At 38.8% G+C, this 27,435-nt stretch overlaps 1 protein-coding gene across 1 annotated transcript in view; it reads right to left on the bottom strand.

Annotated features, from left to right (window-relative positions):
• Positions 1–438: 438 nt before the first annotated feature.
• LOC139323722 (fibulin-7-like) overlaps positions 439–27,435 on the bottom strand; it is a 142,267-nt gene continuing 115,270 nt past the window's right edge. Inside the window, 3 exon segments of the mRNA XM_070953185.1 lie at positions 439–799; positions 7,301–7,439; positions 9,271–9,408. Coding sequence (XP_070809286.1) covers positions 439–799; positions 7,301–7,439; positions 9,271–9,408 — 638 coding nt within the window.

The following is a 27,435-nucleotide window of genomic DNA, read 5'->3' as shown; positions in this document are numbered from 1 at the left end:
CTTTTATGGCCCATTCTGCATAGAGCAGGGGTCTCCAACCTTGGCAACGTTAAGACTTGTGGACTTCAATTGGACAGCAAAGCTGGTTGGGGAATTCTGGGACTTGAAGTCCACCAGGTTTAACGTTGCGAAGGATGGAGACCCCCTGATCTGGGGCATCTGTTCCCAGAGAACTGATCACCCTGGTTTGTCAGTAAAATGAGGAAGATCAGGGAGTCCTTCAAGAAATTCAAAAATGCTACGGACAAAGTCCGGAGACACCAATCCCCATTAATTAATCTTGAAAGCAAAGCTGGCTGAGGAATTCTGGGAGTTGAAGTCCACAAGTCTTAAAAGTGGCCAAGGTTGGAGACCCCTGGCGTAGAAAACTGCACCCTCAAAGTTCCTGCCACATCTGGTCCTGGGCTTCTCCAAGGCCCGACGGGGTTTCAAAGGGGCTCAGAATTCATACTGGGAAACCAACACTGTGACCTTGAAGATGTGCTTCCCTAGAAGGATCTTCTGGGCAAATTCGCTCATTTCCACCTCGGCCTCCAGGATCGCTGGGCCCAGGACTGAGCGGGTCAGCACCAGTTCCCCCGTGTGCTGGTCCGAGCGCTGGACCGCAAGCCTCCCCTGGCTGTTGCCCCCCAGGAGGGCGAAGCGCAGGCTGTCCCCCAGAGAGCGGCTGGTAGACATCTTGAAAAGGACCCAGGGCACGGAGTGGTTGGACTGGAGGGGCAGGTAGTGGAAGGAGATGGCATGGGCGGCTTTCTGGCAGGCTTGGCTGCCCATGGGGCAAGGGCTCCGTTCACACTGCCTGCAAAAAGGAGGTGGAAAAGAAATGCCCAGTCAGGGCGAAAGTAAAGGTAAAGATTCCCCTCGCACATATGTGCTAGTTGTTCCCGACTCTAGGGGGCAGTGCTCATCTCTGTTTCAAAGTCAAAGAGCCAGTGCTGTCCAAAGACATCTCTGTGGCCATGTGGCCGGCATGACTCACCGCCAAACGCGCATGGAACGCTGTTCCCTTCCCACCAAAGGTGATCCCTATTTTTCTACTTGCATTTTTTTTTTATTGCAAAAGTTTTACAATTACATTTTCACCCCTTTTTTTCATCCCCCCACCTCCCTCCCCAAACTTCCCATCCTCCCTAACCCTCCCTAACCCTCCCCCCCCCAGACTTCCCTATTACATACTCATAACACTAATATATAAACCGGAACCCATCCCTCCCCCTATATAATTTTTCCTCTTTGTCTCTTTACATTAAAATATTTCTAATACATTATTTTCAAATAAAAGCTATTTGATACTTTCTAGTTTGGTATTTGTTCTGAACATATTCTATCCACCTTTTCCATTCCCATTCATAAGTCTCTTGTGAACAATCTTTTAAATACGCCGAAATCTTCGCCATCTCTGCAAAACTAGCCATCTTCAAAGTCCATTCCTCGATAGTAGGCAAAGCTTCATTCTTCCAATATTTACCTATCAACAATCTTGCTGCTGTTATCATATACAATATTAGTTTTATTTCACCCCGTGTAAAACCCTTAACTATACCCAATAAAAACAATTGTGGAGAAAATTTAATTTTTTTCTTCAAAACATTCTGCATGACCCACCAAATTTTTATCCAAAAAGCCTTAACTTTCCTACAGGTCCACCAAACATGATAATACGTAGCATCCAAACATTCACATCTCCAACATTTTGGCTGAACATTAGGGTACATACATGACAACTTTTTGGGATCTAAATGCCATCTATAAAACATTTTATAAAAATTTTCCCTCAGGTTCTGCGACTGTGTAAATTTAACATTCTGAACCCAAATTTTTTCCCATGTTTCCAACATCACTGGTTCTTCAAAATTTTGTGCCCACTTAATCATACAATCTTTAACTAATTCAGTTTCTGAATCCCTTTCTAGCAAAACATTATAAAGCCTTTTAATATGCATTGGACCTTTCTCTCTTATATGTCTAACCAATTCTTCCTCATGCAACATAATACCAGTTTTTTGGTCCTCTTTCCATCTCAATTGTAGTTGATTATATTGTAACCAAGTTAAGTTAATTCCTTCATCCAACAGTGTCTGTAATGTCTTCAGCTGCCATCTGCCTGCATCTATAAAAAGAACCTCTTTATATAAAAACCCCCCGAGTGACATTATATTTGTATTCCACATAGTATGACCAAGATCCAGCCATAACGGTATTTTATAATCCCATTTGAGTCGGTGCTTCTTCCAAACTCTCATCAAAGAATCTCTAAGTATATGACTTTTAAATACTTTATCTGCTTTGTCGTCATAAAATAAATAAGCATGCCATCCAAATTCAAGATCAAAACTTTCTGCATTCAGTATTCCAGTCTTTTTACTTCCAAACCAATCACTTGTTAAAGTTAAAGCTGCTGCATCATAATATAACTGTAGGTTTGGAAGTTTAAGGCCTCCTCTTTCTGGAACATCTTGCATAATTTTCAGTTTCACTCTCGGCTTCTTCTCGTTCCAGACAAACTTATTCACACCAGACTGCCAAACTTTCAGTTGTTTATCATTTTTAAGCACCGGAATCATTTGAAACAAAAACAGAAATCTTGGCAAAATGTTCATCTTAACTGCTGCTATTCTTCCAAGTAAAGACAGTTGCAGCTTTTTCCAAGTCTCCATATCTTTCTGGACCTCTCGCCACAACACCTCATAATTATTTTGAAACAATTTCATATTTGATTCTGCAACCTGAACTCCAAGATATTTTACCTTAGGTACAATTTCAAAACCTGCCCTCCTTTCAAGCTCATGTTTACGATCTTGTGTCATATTTTTTACTATCATTTTAGTCTTTTTTGAATTCAGTCTAAAGCCTGAAACTCTACCATAGTCTTGTATAATGTCGTTCATCAAGATTATTGATTCCATTGGTTGTGATAGGGTAACAACCAGATCATCTGCAAATGCCTTTATTCTGTAATCCTCTTGCCTTATCATTATGCCTTTCAAAATTTTAGAGTCCCGTATTGTATTTAGCAAGACTTCCAATGTTAAAATAAATAAAAGTGGGGACAACGGACATCCCTGTCTTGTTCCTTTTTCAATTTTAAACTCTGTCGTCAAACTTCCATTAATAATAATCTGTGCCTTTTGCTCTTGGTAAATTGCTGAGACCGCCTGTATAAATTGGTCCCCAAAATCCATCTTTTTTAAAGTCTTTAGTAGAAAATTCCAATCCACTCTATCAAAGGCCTTCTCTGCATCCAAAAAAGCCAGCACTGCAGGAATCTGTTTATTCTTATCAAGATATTCCAATAAATCTATTACTTGCCTTACATTGTCCTTCATATATCTGCCTTCAATAAATCCCGCTTGGTCCTCATGAATCACCTTTTGGATTACTGGCATCAACCTGTTGGCTAATACCTTCGCATAAATTTTATAGTCTGTGTTCAAAAGAGATATTGGTCTATAATTCTCTGGTTTTTTAGGACCAACTTGTTCTTTTGGTATCAAAGATATATAAGCAGTTGTCCAAGATGGGGGTATTTTACCCCCTTGTTGAATATTACAAAATAAGTCTCTAAGTTGTCCCACCATTTCAGCTTGTAAAGTTTTGTAATACACTGCAGTCAAACCATCCGTGCCAGGAGCTTTGGCTGTTTTTAACTGTTTAATTGCTACTGTTATCTCCTCCTCTGTTATAGGATAATTCATTCTTTCCTTTTGTTGATCAGTAATTTTTATAACTCTCTTATCATTTAAATATTTTTCTATAAGTCCATTCTGCACCTCTTCTTTAGCATATAGTTTAGTATAATAGTCCACAAAAGCTTCTTTAATTAATTTTTGTTGAAAAATTTCTTTCCCTCCAATATCAATACTATCGATAGTCCGTATACTTTGTTTTTTCCTCAATGTGTAAGCCAACCATCTGCCCGGTTTGTTAGCGTTGCAAAATGTATTATGCTTCGCATATTGTAGACTTGTTGCAACTTGTTCCGCCATAAGCATTTGAAATTGGTCTTTCAAAAGTTTTATAGCACTTCGAATTCTTTCATCTGTTGGGTTTTTAATAAGTAACTGTTCTTTATTCTTTATCTCCATTTCCAACTCAAGTCTTTTCTTTTGTCGGAACAGTCTATGTTTAGAATTCATATAGATAAGTACCCCTCTCATATAAGCTTTACTTGCGTCCCAAACAATTTCAATTGGAGTACCTTTATTCAAATTTATTTCAAAAAATTCTTTCAGATGCTTTTTAAGTTCTATTATATTTTTTTCATATCTAAACAAGTTCTCATTTAATCTCCAAGAGCGTCTCTCAACCTTGTCCATCTCAATTTCTATCCATACAGGGCTATGGTCAGTCAAAGTTCTTGGAAAAATCTTTGTTCTTTTTGTCTTGACAAGTAGATCATTTGACAACAGGATAAAATCAATCCTAGAAAAGGATCTATGTCTATCAGAGAAAAAAGTGTAATCCAATTCATTTAAATTATGTATTCTCCAAACATCTTTTAGTTCCATATCTTCTTTCATATCAAAAAAAGTCTGTGGTAGTCTAATTCTAGACTTTGCCAAGCTCTTTTTGTCTAGTTTAGAATCAATTACTCCATTCCAATCTCCCATAATTAAAATAGATCTATAGTCCCATTGCAATATTTTAGTATGTAACATCTTATAAAAATAGTCCTGTTGTTGGTTGGGAGCATAAATTCCAATCAGAAGAATTTGGCCATTTGCTGTAAGCAATTCAATTGCTACAAACCTACCATCTTGATCTACTTCTATAACTTTCGCTGTTAATTTTTTATTTACATAAATAACCACACCATTCTTTTTCTGCGAAGTTGAAGATATAAAATGTGCTCCTAGTTTTGAATTTATCAAATATTTTTGATCTTGAGTTGTGATATGCGTTTCTTGTAAACATATTATATCATTATGAAATTGTTTCAAATATGTAAATAATTTCTTCCTTTTCTGTGCTGAATTCAACCCATTGACATTCCAAGATAAACACTTAAAGGTCATCAGCCTCTTTCTGGAGCGCAGAGCAAAATATTTGAAGTTCATCCGAGAGCTTCGATCTCGCTCCTCCCATAGCGCCACTCTCTTGTACGGTAGTCTTAACTGCCTTCTTGTCTTGTCTTTCCTGTTGTTGTTGTTGCTTTTGTTTAAGTAGCTTGGATTGAGCTCTAGTTATACGTTGATCTTTAACTTCAGCCAACTGAATCAAATCCAAAATTGGAGAAGAGTCCAGCAAGGGCTCACTCAGAAAACCTCCTTCTGCACCTTGCACTGTTTCTAATTCCTGCTTAGACTGTTCTTTCAGTTGCCTCTCTTCACTCTCCTTAATCTCCAAAACCATAGATGTACGTGGAGATGGTGTTCTTTCCTTAAGAATAGTACTATAAAAGTGTTGTGCCTTCTCCACGGTATTCAGCCGATATCCTTCTCCCTTATATCTAAAAATTATCCCAGCTGGTGCGTCCCACCGGAAGGGTATCTGTAAATTTTTCAATTCCTTAACAAGAAAACCAAATTCTTTTCTGGCTTTCAGCATTTTAGGAGGTAATTCTTTAAAAATTTCAAGTCGTGAACCCCCCACTTGTACAGAAGTATGAAAAGATTTTTGCAGGATATCATTTCTAATTTCTCTATCAGTAAAATATATGACCACATCTCTGGGCAGTTGTCTTTGTCTGGCCACCCAAGAGTTCACTCTGTAAATTTTATCTATTTTATGAAATACCAAATCAGGATTAGCTTGTAAAATCTTAGCCAAGGCTTCAGAGCAAACTTGTCTCAGATCCTGTCTCTCCTCCTCTCGAATTCCCCGAAGCCGTATGGCAAATTCCATCGCCCGGAATTGTATCATAACAATCTCATCTTCAATTCTCTGCATTTTATTGTCAACTTCATCAATTTTATAATCATTGTCTTTCATCTTAACATTAACTTCTGATTTAAATTCTTCAACTTTAAAATCAACTTTCCCAATAAATCCTACCAGGCCAGACGCCACTTCTGATATTTTTTTGGTCACCTTTTTTTGATTCTGATTCACCATGTCTTTAACTTCATTAATTTCCTGCATAAATTCCTGATGTGATTTTTGAAGTTTATCATCTATCTCCTGTTGAGATTTTTGAAATTTATCATCCAAAGTTTTAGAAATAAATTCTTTTAAATCTCCCACATCAAATTCTTTTTTCTGAGTTTGTAGCTGTTGAGCAGGGGGAAGTTGCGTTTCATGTTTGTGTGTGGGGGATCCCCCCCCGATGCCTTCCCTTCCTGCTTCTTTGAAGCCATCCTGGCTCGTGATCTGGTTTTTCTAAAGAGGGAAGTTCCTTTTCCTTTCCCTCCTGCACAAAGACTTCTAAAAAAGTCCCCCAGATTTAATCAAATAAGGGTTAAAATAAAGCAAAGTCCAGTATTAAAAGGGGAGAAATTGTTGTTTCTCTTATAACAAACAAGGCAACTTTGTAGCAACTTGGAAACTTTGTAACAAAACAAGATAACTTCACCAATCCACACTCGCTGGCTCGTTAACTCTGAGGCTAGGCGCCATGTTTTTTCAAAGCACTTTCACTCACTCGCATTTCTCAAATTGAAAGTCAATAAAGTGCTGATACTTGCGTTTCCAAATTTCAGGATTCAGTAGTTTCGCTGTTTATTAAAGCTGGTTCTTTCGCTTTAAGTTTCCTGCAGCCGGCTTGTTCTGCAAAAGCAGAATCGTCCCACGTCGCCCGGAGTTTCAGCAGGTTGGGAGGGAGCCACGCCTGTTCTCTCCCCAGAAACTTCCCTGGGGGGTTACAGGGGCTCAACCTGTGCCCTGCGATCTCTCTTCTTCAATCCTTTAGGATTTAGAAGTTTTCGAGCCGCTTCTTCGTCTCGAAGCGGCTCTACGGGCGGCGGGGCTGGCGGAGCTTCAAAGAGCGCCGCCGTCGCCGAAGACAAGGAAACCGGAAGTCTCTACTTGCATTTTTTACGTGCTTTCAAACTGCCAGGTTGGCAAAAGCTGGGACAAGGAACGGGAGCTGACCCTGTTACGCGGCACTGGGGATTCAAACTGCCGAACTGCCGACCTTTCGATCGACAAGCTCAGCGTCTTAGCCACTGAGCCACCGGCTACCAAGCGTTTAAAGATCTCTTAAGTGCCCAAAGATACGTCTGAATTGGGGGAAAGCATCCTAACATCTAATGGCTCTCAGGAGGGAGCTTGCCTCTGGACAGAACGGCTGTTTGGGTGGCCACGGGCAGCCCTCCTGCTAAGGACCCAGCCCTCCATCCTCATTCCTGGAGTTTCTACTTACGAGGCCGATGTCTTGACGTAGGTTGTGTTGAATTGAGTCTTGGGGCATTCGGGTTTCACGCAACGGAAGCCCCCAAAGACGTTGACGCAAATCTGTCCGCGGCTGCAGTTGTCTTGATTTGCGGCACATTCATCCACATCTTGCAAAGACAAGAGACAGAGTCATGTCTGCCTGTCTGAATCCTGGTGGTCTGGAGCCCTGCTGTGTCCTGGCAAACCTTACAGACCCTCACCCTGCTCTAGGAATTTGGCGGAGGGTCAGAACTGCTCTGTGTCACTTCAATCCCAGCAAGAACCTACAGCAAATAGGCAGGGATACGGTCGGATGCCAATTCTGTGCAACTCCCCACTGCAACTGATAACAATCTACACGCTGGCTCCGAAGAGATTACTAAGGGGCAGGGTTGTGGCATCTATGCGCTGAGGGCAGTCCAGCCTCCTGGTACCTCTGGAATGAACGGGGCCAACACTTTCAGCCCCATGTTTTTGCATTTCATGCAGGTAGTCCTCGACTTACAACGGTTCCTTTAAGACCAGTAGTGAAATCCAATTTTTTTTACTACCGGTTCTGTGGGTGTGGCTTGGTGGGTGTGGCTTGGTGGGTGTGGCTTGGTGGGCATGACGGGAAGGATGCTGCAAAATCTCCATTCCTTCCCTACTCCTGGGGGAAGGGTATTGCAAAATCCCATTCCCACCCCACTCTGGGGCCAGCCAGAGGTGGTATTTGCCGGTTCTCCAAATTACTCAAAATTTCCGCTACCAGTTCTCCAGAACCTGTTGGAACCTGCTGGATTTCACCCCTGTTTATGACCATTGCCGTGTCCCAAGGTCATGTGATCCCCTTTTACAACCTTTGGACAAGCAAAAGTGTTGGAATACATGTTGGAATGTATTTCGTTTTGCAAAAGGAACAGAATTATTCAGCCAGTAGATGGCAGTGTTTAGTTTGCCTCTATGATTATAATCTATGATAGTTAAGACAGTTAAGCAGCAAGGCCTATTGTGACTCTACACTTTGTTTGAGCTCTATGGTTATGTAACCATCTTCTGCTGCCAATCTATGTGGCTATTTAATACAGATAATCCTTGATTTACAACAGTTCATTTAGTGACCGTTTGAAGTGACAAATTCACTGAAAAAAGTGACTTACAAACGTTTTTCACACTTATGACCATTGCAGCATCCCCATGGTCATGTGATTAAAATTCAGATGCTTGGCAACTGGTTTATACTTACGACCGTTACTGTGTCCCAAAATCATGTGATCCCCTTTTGCAACCTTTCGACAAACAAAGTCAATGGGGAAGCCAGATTCACATAACAACGATGTTACTAACTTATCAACTGCAGTGATTCACTTCATAACAAAAGGTCGTAAAATGGGGCAAAACTCACTGAACAGATGTCTCACTTAGGAACTGAAATTTTGTGGTCATAAGTCGAGAACTACCTGTTAACCCCCTGCTACTTAACAACCAGGTTACTAACTTACCAAGTGCAGTGATTCTCTTAACAATTGTGGCAAGAAAGGTCGTAAAATGGGGCAAAATTCACTGAACTAATGTCTCGCTTAACACCAAATTTTGAGCTCAGTGGTGGTCATAAGTCGAGGACTACCTGTACTTTAAAACACACACACACATACACACAGCTCTGCCTGATCATCATCTTTTAATGACCCCATAATCCCTTGCGGGGTAGTCTGGGCAACTGAATGGAGCTGAGTGTTTACTGGCCGGATGCCCTTCCTGTCACCAATGTGGAGTTTTTTTTTCAGCAGATATATTCTCATTGTGCCCAGAGAGAGAAATATCTGCCTCTACCTAGGATCGAACTCACAGCCTCCGGATTGTGAGACGAGAGCTCAACCTCTAGGCCACCGTACCACTCACACAGCCCTGCCTGATGAGGAGGGTAAAATGAATGGTCTATATTTGTACAATTTATTAACGAGGGTGGGAAAGACTCACCGCTGCATATGTTCTGCTCAGCCTGAAACCGATAGCCTGACGGGCAGGTGCACTGATAAGACCCAGGTAGGTTCATGCATTCGTGGAGGCAGATCCGAGTGTGGTAGTTGGACTGGTACAGCTGGCACTCGTCCACATCTGCGGTGGAGCAGGAAGCTGCTGAGTGGGCAAGAAAGGAACTCCCCGATCCCTGCTCAACTCAGTGCTCCAGAGAGGGTAAGGTAAAAGTAAAGATAAAGGTTTCCCTCGCACATATATGCTAGTCGTTCCTGACTCTAGGGGGCGGTGCTCATCTCTGTTTCAAAGCCGAAGAGCCAGCGCTGTCCGAAGAGGTCTCCGTGGTCATGTGGCCGGCATGACTCAATGCCAAAGGCGCACGGAACGCTGTTCCCTTCCCACCAAAGGTAGTCCCTGTTTTTCTACTGGCATTTTTTACCTGCTTTCGAACTGCTAGGTTGGCAGAAGCCGGGTCAAGGAACGGGAGCCCACCCCGTAACGCGGCACTAAGGATTTGAACCGCTGAACTGCCAACCTTTTGATTGACAAGCTCAGCGTCTTAGTCGCTGAGCCACCACCGTGAATTTACCGAGGGTAAATTCACACAAATGGGGTTCCCCACTTGGGGTACAATGCTCAGCAAAGCTTTGCCCGAAAAAATGGGCACCATAGAGCCAAATCACGGTAGAAGCTCTGTTTAGAGTCCTGGAGTGGAGAAGCATTGGCGCATTTGCAAGTGTGCCAAGATGGAACCAGAACACAATGAAATGGTTCACATTACATTCTAAGGCAGGGTTTCTCTATGTTGACAAATTTAAAACGTGGACTTCAACTCCCAGAATTCCCCAGCCAGCATAGCTTCTGGGAGTTGGAGAATCCACAGGTCTTAAAGTTGCCAAGATGGAGAAACAATGTACTAAGACAAAAGAAAACCCACCCTACGGTTAAGTAGTCTGGTTCACATAACACTCTATGACATGATGGGCAATTCCCTGAGATTGTCCTGCCCACACTCAGTGGCAAAATGACTGGATTTCACCAGTGCAAAGCCAAAGACCCCGTCTCCTTTTTCTTAATATCCATTTTCCTCCACTCAAAATCAGGTAGATGGCGGACCAAGAAGATTCCAGGAAGCCAGCGCCCCACTTCCTCCCTGGCTAAAATGGACTAAAACAGCAGGGGTGTTTTTTTGGGGGGTGGGGTGTATTTTCAGAAGACTTAAGGGTAGAAATGTGAGTGAGAATAGGAATAGGAATAGAAAACAGAACAGAACAGAACAGAAGAGAATAGGAGCATAGCATAGCATAGCATAGCATAGCATAGCATAGCATAGCATAGCATAGCATAGCATAGCATAGCATAGCATAGCATAGCATAGCATAGCATAGGAGCAGAGCAGAGCAGAGCAGAGCAGAGAAGAGAAGAGAAGAGAATAAGAGGAGAGCAGAGAATAGAATAGAATAGAATAGAATATAGCATAGCATAGCATAGCATAGCATAGCATAGCATAGCATAGCATAGCATAGCATAGCATAGAAGAGAATAGCATAGAAGAGAATAGCATAGAAGAGAATAGAATAGAATGGGAGCATAGCATAGCATAGCATAGCATAGCATAGCATAGCATAGCATAGCATAGCATAGCATAGAATAGAATAGAATAGAATAGAATAGAACCAGAGCAGAGCAGGGAATAGAATAGAATAGAATAGAATAGAATAGAATAGAATAGCATAGAAGAGAATAGAATAGAATAGAAGAGAATAGAATAGAATAGAACAGGAGCATAGCATAGCATAGCATAGCATAGCATAGAATAGGAGCAGAGCACAGCACAGCACAGCACAGCACAGCACAGCACAGCACAGCACAGCACAGCACAGCACAGCACAGCACAGCACAGAATAGAATAGAATAGAATAGAATAGAAGCATAGCATAGCATAGCATAGAATAGGAGCATAGCATAGCATAGCATAGCATAGCATAGCATAGCATAGCATAGCATAGCATAGCATAGCATAGCATAGCATAGCATAGCATAGAATAGAATAGAATAGAACCAGAGCAGAGCAGGGAATAGAATAGAATAGAATAGAATAGAATAGAATAGAATAGAATAGAATAGAATAGAATAGAATAGAATAGAATAGGAGCATAGCATAGCATAGCATAGCATAGCATAGCATAGCATAGCATAGCATAGCATAGCATAGAATATAATAGGAGCAGAGCAGAGAATAGGAGCATAGCATAGCATAGCATAGCATAGCATAGCATAGCATAGCATAGCATAGCATAGCATAGAATAGGAGCAGAGCAGAGAATAGAATAGAATAGAATAGAATAGAATAGAATAGAATAGAATAGAATAGAAAAGAATAGAATAGAATAGAATAGAATAGAATAGAAGCATAGCATAGCATAGCATAGCATAGCATAGCATAGCATAGCATAGCATAGCATAGAAGCATAGCATAGCATAGCATAGCATAGAATAGAATAGAATAGGAGCAGAGCAGAGAATAGCATAGCATAGCATAGCATAGCATAGCATAGCATAGCATAGCATAGCATAGCATAGCATAGCATAGCATAGAAGCATAGCATAGCATAGCATAGCATAGCATAGAATATAATAGGAGCAGAGCAGAGAATAGCATAGCATAGCATAGCATAGCATAGCATAGCATAGCATAGCATAGCATAGCATAGCATAGCATAGCATAGCAGAGCAGAGAAGAGCAGAGAAGAGAAGAGAAGAGAAGAGAAGAGAAGAGAAGAGAAGGGAAGAGAAGAGAATAGGAATAGGAGCATAGCATAGCATAGCATAGCATAGCATAGCATAGCATAGAATAGGAGCACAGCACAGCACAGCACAGCACAGCACAGCACAGCACAGCACAGCACAGAACAGAACAGAACAGAACAGAACAGAATAGAATAGAATAGGAGAATAGCATAGCATAGCATAGCATAGCATAGAATAGGAGCAGAGCAGAGCAGAGCAGAGCATAGCAGAGCATAGCATAGCATAGCATAGCATAGCATAGCCTAGCATAGCATAGCATAGCATAGAATAGAATAGAATAGAACCAGAGCAGAGCAGGGAATAGAATAGAATAGAATAGAATAGAATAGAATAGAATAGAATAGATAGAATAGAATAGAATAGAATAGAATAGAATAGGAGCATAGCATAGCATAGCATAGCATAGCATAGAATAGGAGCAGAGCAGAGCAGAGCAGAGCATAGCAGAGCATAGCATAGCATAGCATAGCATAGCATAGAATAGAATAGAATAGAATAGAACCAGAGCAGAGCAGGGAATAGAATAGAATAGAATAGAATAGAATAGAATAGAATAGAATAGAATAGAATAGAATAGGAGCATAGCATAGCATAGCATAGCATAGAATATAATAGGAGCAGAGCAGAGAAGAGAATAGCATAGCATAGCATAGCATAGCATAGCATAGCATAGGATAGCATAGCATAGCATAGCATAGCATAGAATAGAATAGAATAGAACCAGAGCAGAGCAGGGAATAGAATAGAATAGAATAGAATAGAATAGAATAGAATAGAATAGAATAGAATAGAATAGAATAGGAGCATAGCATAGCATAGCATAGCATAGAATATAATAGGAGCAGAGCAGAGAAGAGAATAGCATAGCATAGCATAGCATAGCATAGCATAGCATAGAATAGAATAGAATAGAATAGAATACAATAGGAATAGGAGCATAGCATAGCATAGCATAGCATAGAATAGGAGCAGAGCACAGCACAGCACAGCACAGCACAGCACAGCACAGCACAGCACAGCACAGCACAGAATAGAATAGAATAGAATAGAATAGAAGCATAGCATAGAATAGGAGCAGAGCAGAGCAGAGCAGAGCATAGCATAGCATAGCATAGCATAGCATAGAATAGAATAGAACCAGAGCAGAGCAGGGAATAGAATAGAATAGAATAGAATAGAATAGAATAGAATAGAATAGAATAGAATAGAATAGAAGCAGAGCAGAGAATAGGAGCATAGCATAGCATAGCATAGCATAGCATAGCATAGCATAGCATAGCATAGCATAGCATAGCATAGCATAGCATAGAATAGGAGCAGAGCAGAGCAGAGAATAGAATAGAATAGAATAGAATAGAAGCATAGCATAGCATAGCATAGCATAGCATAGCATAGCATAGCATAGAATATAATAGGAGCAGAGCAGAGAATAGCATAGCATAGCATAGCATAGCATAGCATAGCATAGCATAGCATAGCATAGCATAGCATAGCATAGCAGAGAAGAGAAGAGAAGAGAAGAGAAGAGAAGAGAAGAGAAGAGAAGAGAATAGGAATAGGAGCATAGCATAGCATAGCATAGCATAGCATAGCATAGCATAGCATAGCATAGCATAGCATAGCATAGAATAGGAGCACAGCACAGCACAGCACAGCACAGCACAGCACAGCACAGCACAGCACAGAACAGAACAGAACAGAACAGAACAGAACAGAATAGAATAGAATAGAATAGAATAGGAGCATAGCATAGCATAGCATAGCATAGAATAGGAGCAGAGCAGAGCATAGCAGAGCATAGCATAGCATAGCATAGCAGAGCATAGCATAGCATAGCATAGCATAGCATAGCATAGCATAGAAAAGAACCAGAGAAGAGCAGGGAATAGAATAGAATAGAATAGAATAGAATAGAATAGAATAGAATAGAATAGAATAGAATAGAATAGAATAGAATAGAATAGAATAGGAGCATAGCATAGCATAGCATAGCATAGCATAGCATAGCATAGCATAGCATAGCATAGCATAGCATAGCATAGGAGCAGAGCAGAGAATAGAATAGAATAGAATAGAATAGAATAGAATAGAATAGAATAGAATAGAATAGAATAGAATAGAATAGAAGCATAGCATAGCATAGCATAGCATAGCATAGCATAGCATAGCATAGCATAGCATTGAATATAATAGGAGCAGAGCAGAGAATAGCATAGCATAGCATAGCATAGCATAGCATAGCATAGCATAGCATAGCATAGCAGAGAAGAGAAGAGAAGAGAAGAGAAGAGAAGAGAAGAGAAGAGAAGAGAAGAGGAATAGAAGCATAGCATAGCAGAGCATAGCATAGCATAGCATAGCATAGCATAGCATAGCATAGCATAGCATAGCATAGCATAGCATAGAATAGGAGCAGAGCAGAGAATAGAATAGAATAGCATAGCATAGCATAGCATAGCATAGAATAGAATAGAATAGAATAGAATAGAATAGAATAGAAGCATAGCATAGCATAGCATAGCATAGCATAGCATAGCATAGCATAGCATAGCATAGCATAGCATAGCATAGCATAGGAGCACAGCACAGCACAGCACAGCACAGCACAGCACAGCACAGCACAGAACAGAACAGAACAGAACAGAATAGAATAGAATAGAATAGAATAGGAGCATAGCATAGCATAGCATAGCATAGCATAGAATAGGAGCAGAGCAGAGCATAGCAGAGCATAGCATAGCATAGCATAGCATAGCAGAGCATAGCATAGCATAGCATAGCATAGCATAGCATAGCATAGCATAGCATAGAAAAGAAGCAGAGAAGAGCAGGGAATAGAATAGAATAGAATAGAATAGAATAGAATAGAATAGGAGCATAGCATAGCATAGCATAGCATAGCATAGCATAGCATAGCATAGCATAGCATAGCATAGCATAGCATAGCATAGGAGCATAGCATAGCATAGCATAGCATAGAATATAATAGGAGCAGAGCAGAGAATAGGAGCATAGCATAGCATAGCATAGCATAGCATAGCATAGCATAGCATAGCATAGCATAGCATAGCATAGCATAGCATAGAATATAATAGGAGCAGAGCAGAGAATAGCATAGCATAGCATAGCATAGCATAGCATAGCATAGCATAGCATAGCATAGCATAGCATAGCATAGGAGCAGAGCAGGGAATAGAATAGAATAGAATAGAATAGAATAGAATAGAATAGAATAGAATAGGAGCATAGCATAGCATAGCATAGCATAGCATAGCATAGCATAGCATAGCATAGCATAGAATAGGAGCAGAGCAGAGCAGAGAATAGAATAGAATAGAATAGAATAGAATAGAATAGAAGCATAGCATAGCATAGCATAGCATAGCATAGCATAGCATAGCATAGCATAGCATAGCATAGAATATAATAGGAGCAGAGCAGAGAATAGCATAGCATAGCATAGCATAGCATAGCATAGCATAGCATAGCATAGCATAGCATAGCATAGCATAGCATAGAATATAATAGGAGCAGAGCAGAGAATAGCATAGCATAGCATAGCATAGCATAGCATAGCATAGCATAGCATAGCATAGCATAGCATAGCATAGCATAGCATAGCATAGGAGCAGAGCAGGGAATAGAATAGAATAGAATAGAATAGAATAGAATAGAATAGAATAGGAGCATAGCATAGCATAGCATAGCATAGCATAGCATAGCATAGCATAGCATAGCATAGCATAGCATAGCATAGAATAGGAGCAGAGCAGAGAATAGAATAGAATAGAATAGAATAGAATAGAATAGAATAGAAGCATAGCATAGCATAGCATAGCATAGCATAGCATAGCATAGCATAGCATAGCATAGAATATAATAGGAGCAGAGCAGAGAATAGCATAGCATAGCATAGCATAGCATAGCATAGCATAGCATAGCATAGCATAGCATAGCATAGAAGCATAGCATAGCATAGCATAGCATAGCATAGAATATAATAGGAGCAGAGCAGAGAATAGCATAGCAGAGCATAGCATAGCATAGCATAGCATAGCATAGCATAGCATAGCATAGCAGAGCAGAGCAGAGCAGAGCAGAGAAGAGAAGAGAAGAGAAGAGAAGAGAATAGGAATAGGAGCATAGCATAGCATAGCATAGCATAGCATAGCATAGCATAGCATAGCATAGCATAGCATAGCATAGCATAGCATAGCATAGCATAGCATAGCATAGAATAGGAGCACAGCACAGCACAGCACAGCACAGCACAGCACAGCACAGCACAGAACAGAACAGAACAGAACAGAATAGAATAGAATAGAATAGAATAGGAGAATAGCATAGCATAGCATAGCATAGAATAGGAGCAGAGCAGAGCATAGCATAGCATAGCATAGCATAGAATAGGAGCAGAGCAGAGAATAGAATAGAATAGCATAGCATAGCATAGCATAGAATAGAATAGAATAGAATAGAATAGAATAGAATAGAATAGAATAGAAGCATAGCATAGCATAGCATAGCATAGCATAGCATAGCATAGCATAGCATAGAAAAGAAGCATAGCATAGCATAGCATAGCATAGCATAGAATAGGAGCAGAGCAGAGCATAGCATAGAATAGAATAGAATAGAACCAGAGCAGAGCAGGGAATAGAATAGAATAGAATAGAATAGAATAGAATAGAATAGAATAGAATAGAATAGAATAGAATAGAATAGGAGCAGAGCAGAGAATAGAAGCATAGCATAGCATAGCATAGCATAGAATAGGAGCAGAGCAGAGCATAGCATAGAATAGAATAGAATAGAACCAGAGCAGAGCAGGGAATAGAATAGAATAGAATAGAATAGAATAGAATAGAATAGAATAGAATAGAATAGAATAGAATAGAATAGGAGCAGAGCAGAGAATAGGAGCATAGCATAGCATAGCATAGCATAGCATAGCATAGCATAGCATAGCATAGCATAGCATAGCATAGAATAGGAGCAGAGCAGAGAATAGAATAGTATAGAATAGAATAGAATAGAATAGAATAGAATAGAATAGAATAGAAGCATAGCATAGCATAGCATAGCATAGAATAGAAGCATAGCATAGCATAGCATAGCATAGAATAGAAGCATAGCATAGCATAGCATAGCATAGCATAGAATAGAATAGGAGCAGAGCAGAGAATAGAATAGCATAGAATAGAATAGAATAGAATAGAATAGAATAGAATAGAATAGAATAGAATAGAAGCATAGCATAGCATAGCATAGCATAGCATAGCATAGCATAGCATAGCATAGCATAGCATAGCATAGCATAGAATAGAATAGGAGCAGAGCAGAGAATAGAATAGAATAGAATAGAAGCATAGCATAGCATAGCATAGCATAGCATAGCATAGCATAGCATAGAATAGGAGCAGAGCAGAGCAGAGCAGAGCAGAGCAGAGCATAGAATAGAATAGAACCAGAGCAAGGGAATAGAATAGAATAGAATAGAATAGAATAGAATAGAATAGAATAGAATAGAATAGAATAGAATAGGAGCATAGCATAGCATAGCATAGCATAGCATAGCATAGCATAGCATAGCATAGAATATAATAGGAGCAGAGCAGAGAATAGGAGCATAGCATAGCATAGCATAGCATAGCATAGCATAGCATAGCATAGCATAGCATAGCATAGAATAGGAGCAGAGCAGAGAATAGAATAGAATAGAATAGAATAGAATAGAATAGAATAGAATAGAATAGAATAGAATAGAATAGAAGCATAGCATAGCATAGCATAGCATAGCATAGCATAGCATAGCATAGCATAGCATAGCATAGCATAGCATAGAATATAATAGGAGCAGAGCAGAGAATAGCATAGCATAGCATAGCATAGCATAGCATAGCATAGCATAGCATAGCATAGCATAGCATAGCATAGCATAACAGAGAGGAGAAGAGAAGAGAAGAGAAGAGAAGAGAAGAGAAGAGAAGAGAAGAGAAGAGAAGAGAAGAGGAATAGAAGCATAGCATAGCATAGCATAGCATAGAATAGAAGCATAGCATAGCATAGCATAGCATAGAATAGAAGCATAGCATAGCATAGCATAGCATAGCATAGCATAGCATAGCATAGAATAGAATAGGAGCAGAGCAGAGAATAGAATAGAATAGCATAGCATAGAATAGAATAGAATAGAATAGAATAGAATAGAATAGAATAGAATAGCATAGCATAGCATAGAATAGAATAGAATAGAATAGAATAGAAGCATAGCATAGCATAGCATAGCATAGCATAGCATAGCATAGCATAGCATAGAATAGAATAGGAGCAGAGCAGAGAATAGAATAGAATAGAATAGAAGCATAGCATAGCATAGCATAGCATAGTATAGAATAGGAGCAGAGCAGAGCAGAGCAGAGCAGAGCAGAGCAGAGCATAGAATAGAATAGAACCAGAGCAAGGGAATAGAATAGAATAGAATAGAATAGAATAGAATAGAATAGAATAGAATAGAATAGAATAGAATAGAATAGAATAGAATAGAATAGGAGCATAGCATAGCATAGCATAGCATAGCATAGCATAGCATAGCATAGCATAGCATAGCATAGCATATAATAGGAGCAGAGCAGAGAATAGGAGCATAGCATAGCATAGCATAGCATAGCATAGCATAGCATAGCATAGCATAGCATAGCATAGCATAGCATAGAATAGAAGCATAGCATAGCATAGCATAGCATAGAATAGGAGCAGAGCAGAGCATAGCATAGAATAGAATAGAATAGAATAGAACCAGAGCAGAGCAGGGAATAGAATAGAATAGAATAGAATAGAATAGAATAGAATAGAATAGAATAGAATAGAATAGAATAGAATAGAATAGAATAGAATAGGAGCAGAGCAGAGAATAGGAGCATAGCATAGCATAGCATAGCATAGCATAGCATAGCATAGCATAGCATAGCATAGCATAGAATAGGAGCAGAGCAGAGAATAGAATAGAATAGAATAGAATAGAATAGAATAGAATAGAATAGAATAGAATAGAATAGAAGCATGGCATAGCATAGCATAGCATAGCATAGAATAGAAGCATAGCATAGCATAGCATAGCATAGCATAGAATAGAAGCATAGCATAGCATAGCATAGCATAGCATAGCATAGCATAGCATAGCATAGCATAGAATAGAATAGGAGCAGAGCAGAGAATAGAATAGAATAGCATAGAATAGAATAGAATAGAATAGAATAGAATAGAATAGAATAGCATAGCATAGCATAGCATAGCATAGCATAGCATAGCATAGCATAGAATAGAATAGGAGCAGAGCAGAGAATAGAATAGAATAGAATAGAAGCATAGCATAGCATAGCATAGCATAGCATAGCATAGAATAGGAGCAGAGCAGAGCAGAGCAGAGCAGAGCAGAGCAGAGCAGAGCATAGAATAGAATAGAACCAGAGCAAGGGAATAGAATAGAATAGAATAGAATAGAATAGAATAGAATAGAATAGAATAGAATAGAATAGAATAGAATAGAATAGGAGCATAGCATAGCATAGCATAGCATAGCATAGCATAGCATAGCATAGAATATAATAGGAGCAGAGCAGAGAATAGGAGCATAGCATAGCATAGCATAGCATAGCATAGCATAGCATAGAATAGGAGCAGAGCAGAGAATAGAATAGAATAGAATAGAATAGAATAGAATAGAATAGAATAGAAGCATAGCATAGCATAGCATAGCATAGCATAGCATAGCATATAATAGGAGCAGAGCAGAGAATAGCATAGCATAGCATAGCATAGCATAGCATAGCATAGCATAGCATAGCAGAGAGGAGAAGAGAAGAGAAGAGAAGAGAAGAGAAGAGAAGAGAAGAGAAGAGAAGAGGAATAGAAGCATAGCATAGCATAGCATAGCATAGAATAGAAGCATAGCATAGCATAGCATAGCATAGAATAGAAGCATAGCATAGCATAGCATAGCATAGCATAGCATAGCATAGCATAGCATAGCATAGAATAGAATAGGAGCAGAGCAGAGAATAGAATAGAATAGCATAGAATAGAATAGAATAGAATAGAATAGAATAGAATAGAATAGAATAGAATAGCATAGAATAGAATAGAATAGAATAGAATAGAATAGAATAGAATAGAAGCATAGCATAGCATAGCATAGCATAGCATAGAATAGAAGCATAGCATAGCATAGCATAGCATAGAATAGGAGCAGAGCAGAGCATAGCATAGAATAGAATAGAATAGAATAGAACCAGAGCAGAGCAGGGAATAGAATAGAATAGAATAGAATAGAATAGAATAGAATAGAATAGAATAGAATAGAATAGAATAGAATAGAATAGGAGCAGAGCAGAGAATAGGAGCATAGCATAGCATAGCATAGCATAGCATAGCATAGCATAGCATAGCATAGCATAGCATAGCATAGCATAGAATAGGAGCAGAGCAGAGAATAGAATAGAATAGAATAGAATAGAATAGAATAGAATAGAATAGAATAGAATAGAATAGAAGCATGGCATAGCATAGCATAGCATAGCATAGCATAGAATAGAAGCATAGCATAGCATAGCATAGCATAGCATAGAATAGAAGCATAGCATAGCATAGCATAGCATAGCATAGCATAGCATAGCATAGAATAGAATAGGAGCAGAGCAGAGAATAGAATAGAATAGCATAGAATAGAATAGAATAGAATAGAATAGAATAGAATAGCATAGCATAGCATAGCATAGCATAGCATAGCATAGCATAGCATAGCATAGAATAGAATAGGAGCAGAGCAGAGAATAGAATAGAATAGAATAGAAGCATAGCATAGCATAGCATAGCATAGCATAGCATAGAATAGGAGCAGAGCAGAGCAGAGCAGAGCAGAGCAGAGCAGAGCATAGAATAGAATAGAACCAGAGCAAGGGAATAGAATAGAATAGAATAGAATAGAATAGAATAGAATAGAATAGAATAGAATAGAATAGAATAGAATAGGAGCATAGCATAGCATAGCATAGCATAGCATAGCATAGAATATAATAGGAGCAGAGCAGAGAATAGGAGCATAGCATAGCATAGCATAGCATAGCATAGCATAGAATAGGAGCAGAGCAGAGAATAGAATAGAATAGAATAGAATAGAATAGAATAGAATAGAATAGAATAGAATAGAAGCATAGCATAGCATAGCATAGCATAGCATAGCATAGCATATAATAGGAGCAGAGCAGAGAATAGCATAGCATAGCATAGCATAGCATAGCATAGCATAGCATAGCATAGCATAGCATAGCATAGCATAGCAGAGAGGAGAAGAGAAGAGAAGAGAAGAGAAGAGAAGAGAAGAGAAGAGAAGAGGAATAGAAGCATAGCATAGCAGAGCATAGCATAGCATAGCATAGCATAGCATAGCATAGCATAGCATAGCATAGAATAGAAGCATAGCGTAGCATAGCATAGCATAGAATAGAAGCATAGCATAGCATAGCATAGCATAGCATAGCATAGCATAGCATAGCATAGCATAGAATAGAATAGGAGCAGAGCAGAGAATAGAATAGAATAGCATAGAATAGAATAGAATAGAATAGAATAGAATAGAATAGAATAGAATAGCATAGAATAGAATAGAATAGAATAGAATAGAATAGAATAGAATAGAATAGAATAGAAGCATAGCATAGCATAGCATAGCATAGCATAGCATAGCATAGCATAGCATAGCATAGCATAGAATAGAATAGGAGCAGAGCAGAGAATAGAATAGAATAGAATAGAAGCATAGCATAGCATAGCATAGCATAGCATAGCATAGCATAGCATAGCATAGCATAGCATAGCATAGAATATAATAGGAGCAGAGCAGAGAATAGCATAGCATAGCATAGCATAGCATAGCATAGCATAGCATAGCATAGCATAGCATAGCATAGAAGCATAGCATAGCATAGCATAGCATAGCATAGCAGAGAGGAGAAGAGAAGAGAAGAGAAGAGAAGAGAAGAGAAGAGAAGAGGAATAGAAGCATAGCATAGCATAGCATAGCATAGCATGGCATGGCATGGCATGGCATGGCATGGCATGGCATGGCATAGCATAGCATAGCATAGCATAGCATAGCATAGCATAGCATAGCATAGCATAGCATAGCATAGCATAGCATAGCATAGCATAGCATAGAATAGGAGCACAGCACAGCACAGCACAGCACAGCACAGCACAGCACAGAACAGAACAGAACAGAACAGAACAGAACAGAACAGAACAGAACAGAATAGAATAGAATAGAATAGAATAGGAGAATAGCATAGCATAGCATAGCATAGCATAGAATAGGAGCAGAGCAGAGCATAGCATAGCAGAGCATAGCATAGCATAGCATAGCATAGCATAGCATAGCATAGCATAGAATAGGAGCAGAGCAGAGAATAGAATAGAATAGCATAGCATAGCATAGCATAGCATAGAATAGAATAGAATAGAATAGAATAGAATAGAATAGAATAGAATAGAATAGAATAGAATAGAATAGAAGCATAGCATAGCATAGCATAGCATAGCATAGCATAGCATAGCATAGCATAGAAAAGAAGCATAGCATAGCATAGCATAGCATAGAATAGGAGCAGAGTAGAGCATAGCATAGAATAGAATAGAATAGAACCAGAGCAGAGCAGGGAATAGAATAGAATAGAATAGAATAGAATAGAATAGAATAGAATAGAATAGAATAGAATAGAATAGAATAGAATAGAATAGGAGCAGAGCAGAGAATAGGAGCATAGCATAGCATAGCATAGCATAGCATAGCATAGCATAGCATAGCATAGCATAGCATAGCATAGCATAGCATAGCATAGAATAGCATAGAATAGGAGCAGAGCAGAGAATAGAATAGAATAGCATAGCATAGCATAGCATAGCATAGAATAGAATAGAATAGAATAGAATAGAATAGAATAGCATAGCATAGAATAGAAGCATAGCATAGCATAGCATAGAATAGGAGCAGAGCAGAGCATAGCATAGAATAGAATAGAATAGAACCAGAGCAGAGCAGGGAATAGAATAGAATAGAATAGAATAGAATAGAATAGAATAGAATAGAATAGAATAGAATAGAATAGGAGCAGAGCAGAGAATAGGAGCATAGCATAGCATAGCATAGCATAGCATAGCATAGCATAGCATAGCATAGCATAGCATAGCATAGAATAGGAGCAGAGCAGAGAATAGAATAGAATAGAATAGAATAGCATAGCATAGAATAGAATAGAATAGAATAGAATAGAATAGAAGCATAGCATAGCATAGCATAGCATAGCATAGCATAGCATAGAATAGAAGCATAGCATAGCATAGCATAGCATAGAATAGAAGCATAGCAGAGCATAGCATAGAATAGAATAGAATAGAACCAGAGCAGAGCAGGGAATAGAATAGAATAGAATAGAATAGAATAGAATAGAATAGAATAGAATAGAATAGAATAGAATAGGAGCAGAGCAGAGAATAGGAGCATAGCATAGCATAGCATAGCATAGCATAGCATAGCATAGCATAGCATAGCATAGCATAGCATAGCATAGCATAGAATAGAATAGGAGCAGAGCAGAGAATAGAATAGAATAGAATAGAATAGAATAGAATAGAATAGAATAGAAGCATAGCATAGCATAGCATAGCATAGCATAGCATAGCATAGCATAGCATAGCATAGCATAGAATAGGAGCAGAGCAGAGAATAGAATAGAATAGCATAGCATAGCATAGAATAGAATAGAATAGAATAGAATAGAATAGAATAGAATAGAAGCATAGCATAGCATAGCATAGCATAGCATAGAATAGAAGCATAGCATAGCATAGCATAGCATAGAATAGGAACAGAGCAGAGCAGAGCAGAGCAGAGCATAGCATAGAATAGAATAGAACCAGAGCAGAGCATGGAATAGAATAGAATAGAATAGAATAGAATAGAATAGAATAGAATAGAATAGAATAGAATAGAATAGAATAGGAGCATAGCATAGCATAGCATAGCATAGCATAGCATAGCATAGCATAGCATAGCATATAATAGGAGCAGAGCAGAGAATAGGAGCATAGCATAGCATAGCATAGCATAGAATAGGAGCAGAGCAGAGCATAGCATAGAATAGAATAGAATAGAACCAGAGCAGAGCAGGGAATAGAATAGAATAGAATAGAATAGAATAGAATAGAATAGAATAGAATAGAATAGAATAGGAGCAGAGCAGAGAATAGGAGCAGAGCATAGCATAGCATAGCATAGCATAGCATAGCATAGCATAGCATAGCATAGAATAGGAGCAGAGCAGAGAATAGAATAGAATAGAATAGAATAGCATAGCATAGCATAGAATAGAATAGAATAGAAGCATAGCATAGCATAGCATAGCATAGCATAGAATAGAAGCATAGCATAGCATAGCATAGCATAGCATAGAATAGAAGCATAGCAGAGCATAGCATAGAATAGAATAGAATAGAACCAGAGCAGAGCAGGGAATAGAATAGAATAGAATAGAATAGAATAGAATAGAATAGAATAGAATAGAATAGAATAGAATAGAATAGAATAGAAGCAGAGCAGAGAATAGGAGCATAGCATAGCATAGCATAGCATAGCATAGCATAGCATAGCATAGCATAGCATAGAATAGAATAGGAGCAGAGCAGAGAATAGAATAGAATAGAATAGAATAGAATAGAATAGAATAGAATAGAATAGAAGCATAGCATAGCATAGCATAGCATAGCATAGCATAGCATAGCATAGCATAGCATAGCATAGCATAGAATAGAATAGGAGCAGAGCAGAGAATAGAATAGAATAGCATAGCATAGAATAGAATAGAATAGAATAGAATAGAATAGAATAGAATAGAATAGAAGCATAGCATAGCATAGCATAGCATAGCATAGCATAGCATAGCATAGCATAGCATAGAATAGAAGCATAGCATAGCATAGCATAGCATAGAGTAGGAGCAGAGCAGAGCAGAGCAGAGCAGAGCAGAGCAGAGCATAGAATAGAATAGAACCAGAGCAGAGCATGGAATAGAATAGAATAGAATAGAATAGAATAGAATAGAATAGAATAGAATAGAATAGGAGCATAGCATAGCATAGCATAGCATAGCATAGCATAGCATAGCATAGCATAGCATAGCATAGCATAGCATATAATAGGAGCAGAGCAGAGAATAGGAGCATAGCATAGCATAGCATAGCATAGCATAGCATAGCATAGCATAGCATAGCATAGCATAGCATAGCATAGCATAGAATAGAAGCATAGCATAGCATAGCATAGCATAGAATAGGAGCAGAGCAGAGCATAGCATAGAGTAGAATAGAATAGAATAGAACCAGAGCAGAGCAGGGAATAGAATAGAATAGAATAGAATAGAATAGAATAGAATAGAGTAGAGTAGAGTAGAATAGAATAGAATAGAATAGAATAGAATAGAATAGAATAGAATAGAATAGAATAGAATAGAATAGAATAGGAGCAGAGCAGAGAATAGGAGCATAGCATAGCATAGCATAGCATAGCATAGCATAGCATAGCATAGCATAGCATAGCATAGCATAGCATAGAATAGGAGCAGAGCAGAGAATAGAATAGAATAGAATAGAATAGAATAGAATAGAATAGAATAGAATAGAATAGAATAGAAGCATGGCATAGCATAGCATAGCATAGCATAGCATAGAATAGAAGCATAGCATAGCATAGCATAGCATAGAATAGAAGCATAGCATAGCATAGCATAGCATAGCATAGCATAGCATAGCATAGAATAGAATAGGAGCAGAGCAGAGAATAGAATAGAATAGAATAGAATAGAATAGAATAGAAGCATAGCATAGCATAGCATAGCATAGCATAGCATAGCATAGCATAGCATAGAATAGGAGCACAGCACAGCACAGCACAGCACAGCACAGCACAGCACAGCACAGAACAGAACAGAACAGAACAGAACAGAACAGAATAGAATAGAATAGAATAGAATAGAATAGGAGCATAGCATAGCATAGCATAGCATAGAATAGGAGCAGAGCAGAGCATAGCATAGCATAGCATAGCATAGCATAGCATAGCATAGCATAGCATAGCATAGAATAGGAGCAGAGCAGAGAATAGAATAGAATAGAATAGAATAGAATAGAATAGAATAGAATAGAATAGAATAGAAGCATAGCATAGCATAGCATAGCATAGCATAGCATAGAATATAATAGGAGCAGAGCAGAGAATAGGATCATAGCATAGCATAGCATAGCATAGCATAGCATAGCATAGCATAGCATAGCATAGCATAGCATAGCATAGCATAGCATAGCATAGCATAGCAGAGAAGAGAAGAGAAGAGAAGAGAAGAGAAGAGAAGAGGAATAGAAGCATAGCATAGCATAGCATAGCATAGCATAGCATGGCATGGCATGGCATGGCATGGCATGGCATGGCATGGCATGGCATGGCATGGCATGGCATAGCATAGCATAGCATAGCATAGCATAGCATAGCATAGAATAGGAGCACAGCACAGCACAGCACAGCACAGCACAGCACAGCACAGAACAGAACAGAACAGAACAGAACAGAACAGAATAGAATAGAATAGAATAGAATAGAATAGAATAGGAGAATAGCATAGCATAGCATAGCATAGAATAGGAGCAGAGCAGAGCATAGCATAGCAGAGCATAGCATAGCATAGCATAGCATAGCATAGCATAGCATAGCATAGCATAGCATAGCATAGAATAGGAGCAGAGCAGAGAATAGAATAGAATAGCATAGCATAGCATAGCATAGCATAGCATAGCATAGAATAGAATAGAATAGAATAGAAGCATAGCATAGCATAGCATAGCATAGCATAGCATAGCATAGCATAGCATAGAAAAGAAGCATAGCATAGCATAGCATAGCATAGAATAAGAGCAGAGCAGAGCATAGCATAGAATAGAATAGAATAGAACCAGAGCAGAGCAGGGAATAGAATAGAATAGAATAGAATAGAATAGAATAGAATAGAATAGAATAGAATAGAATAGAATAGAATAGAATAGGAGCAGAGCAGAGAATAGGACCATAGCATAGCATAGCATAGCATAGCATAGCATAGCATAGCATAGCATAGCATAGCATAGCATAGCATAGCATAGAATAGCATAGAATAGGAGCAGAGCAGAGAATAGAATAGAATAGCATAGCATAGCATAGCATAGCATAGCATAGAATAGAATAGAATAGAATAGAATAGAATAGAATAGCATAGCATA

The sequence above is a fragment of the Pituophis catenifer genome, unplaced genomic scaffold (assembly GCF_029215685.1).
Source record: "Pituophis catenifer annectens isolate HBS135680 unplaced genomic scaffold, rPitCat1.0.hap2 SCAF_13, whole genome shotgun sequence".
Taxonomy (NCBI): Eukaryota; Metazoa; Chordata; class Lepidosauria; order Squamata; family Colubridae; genus Pituophis; species Pituophis catenifer.
This window is presented reverse-complemented; position numbering and strand designations above follow the sequence as displayed.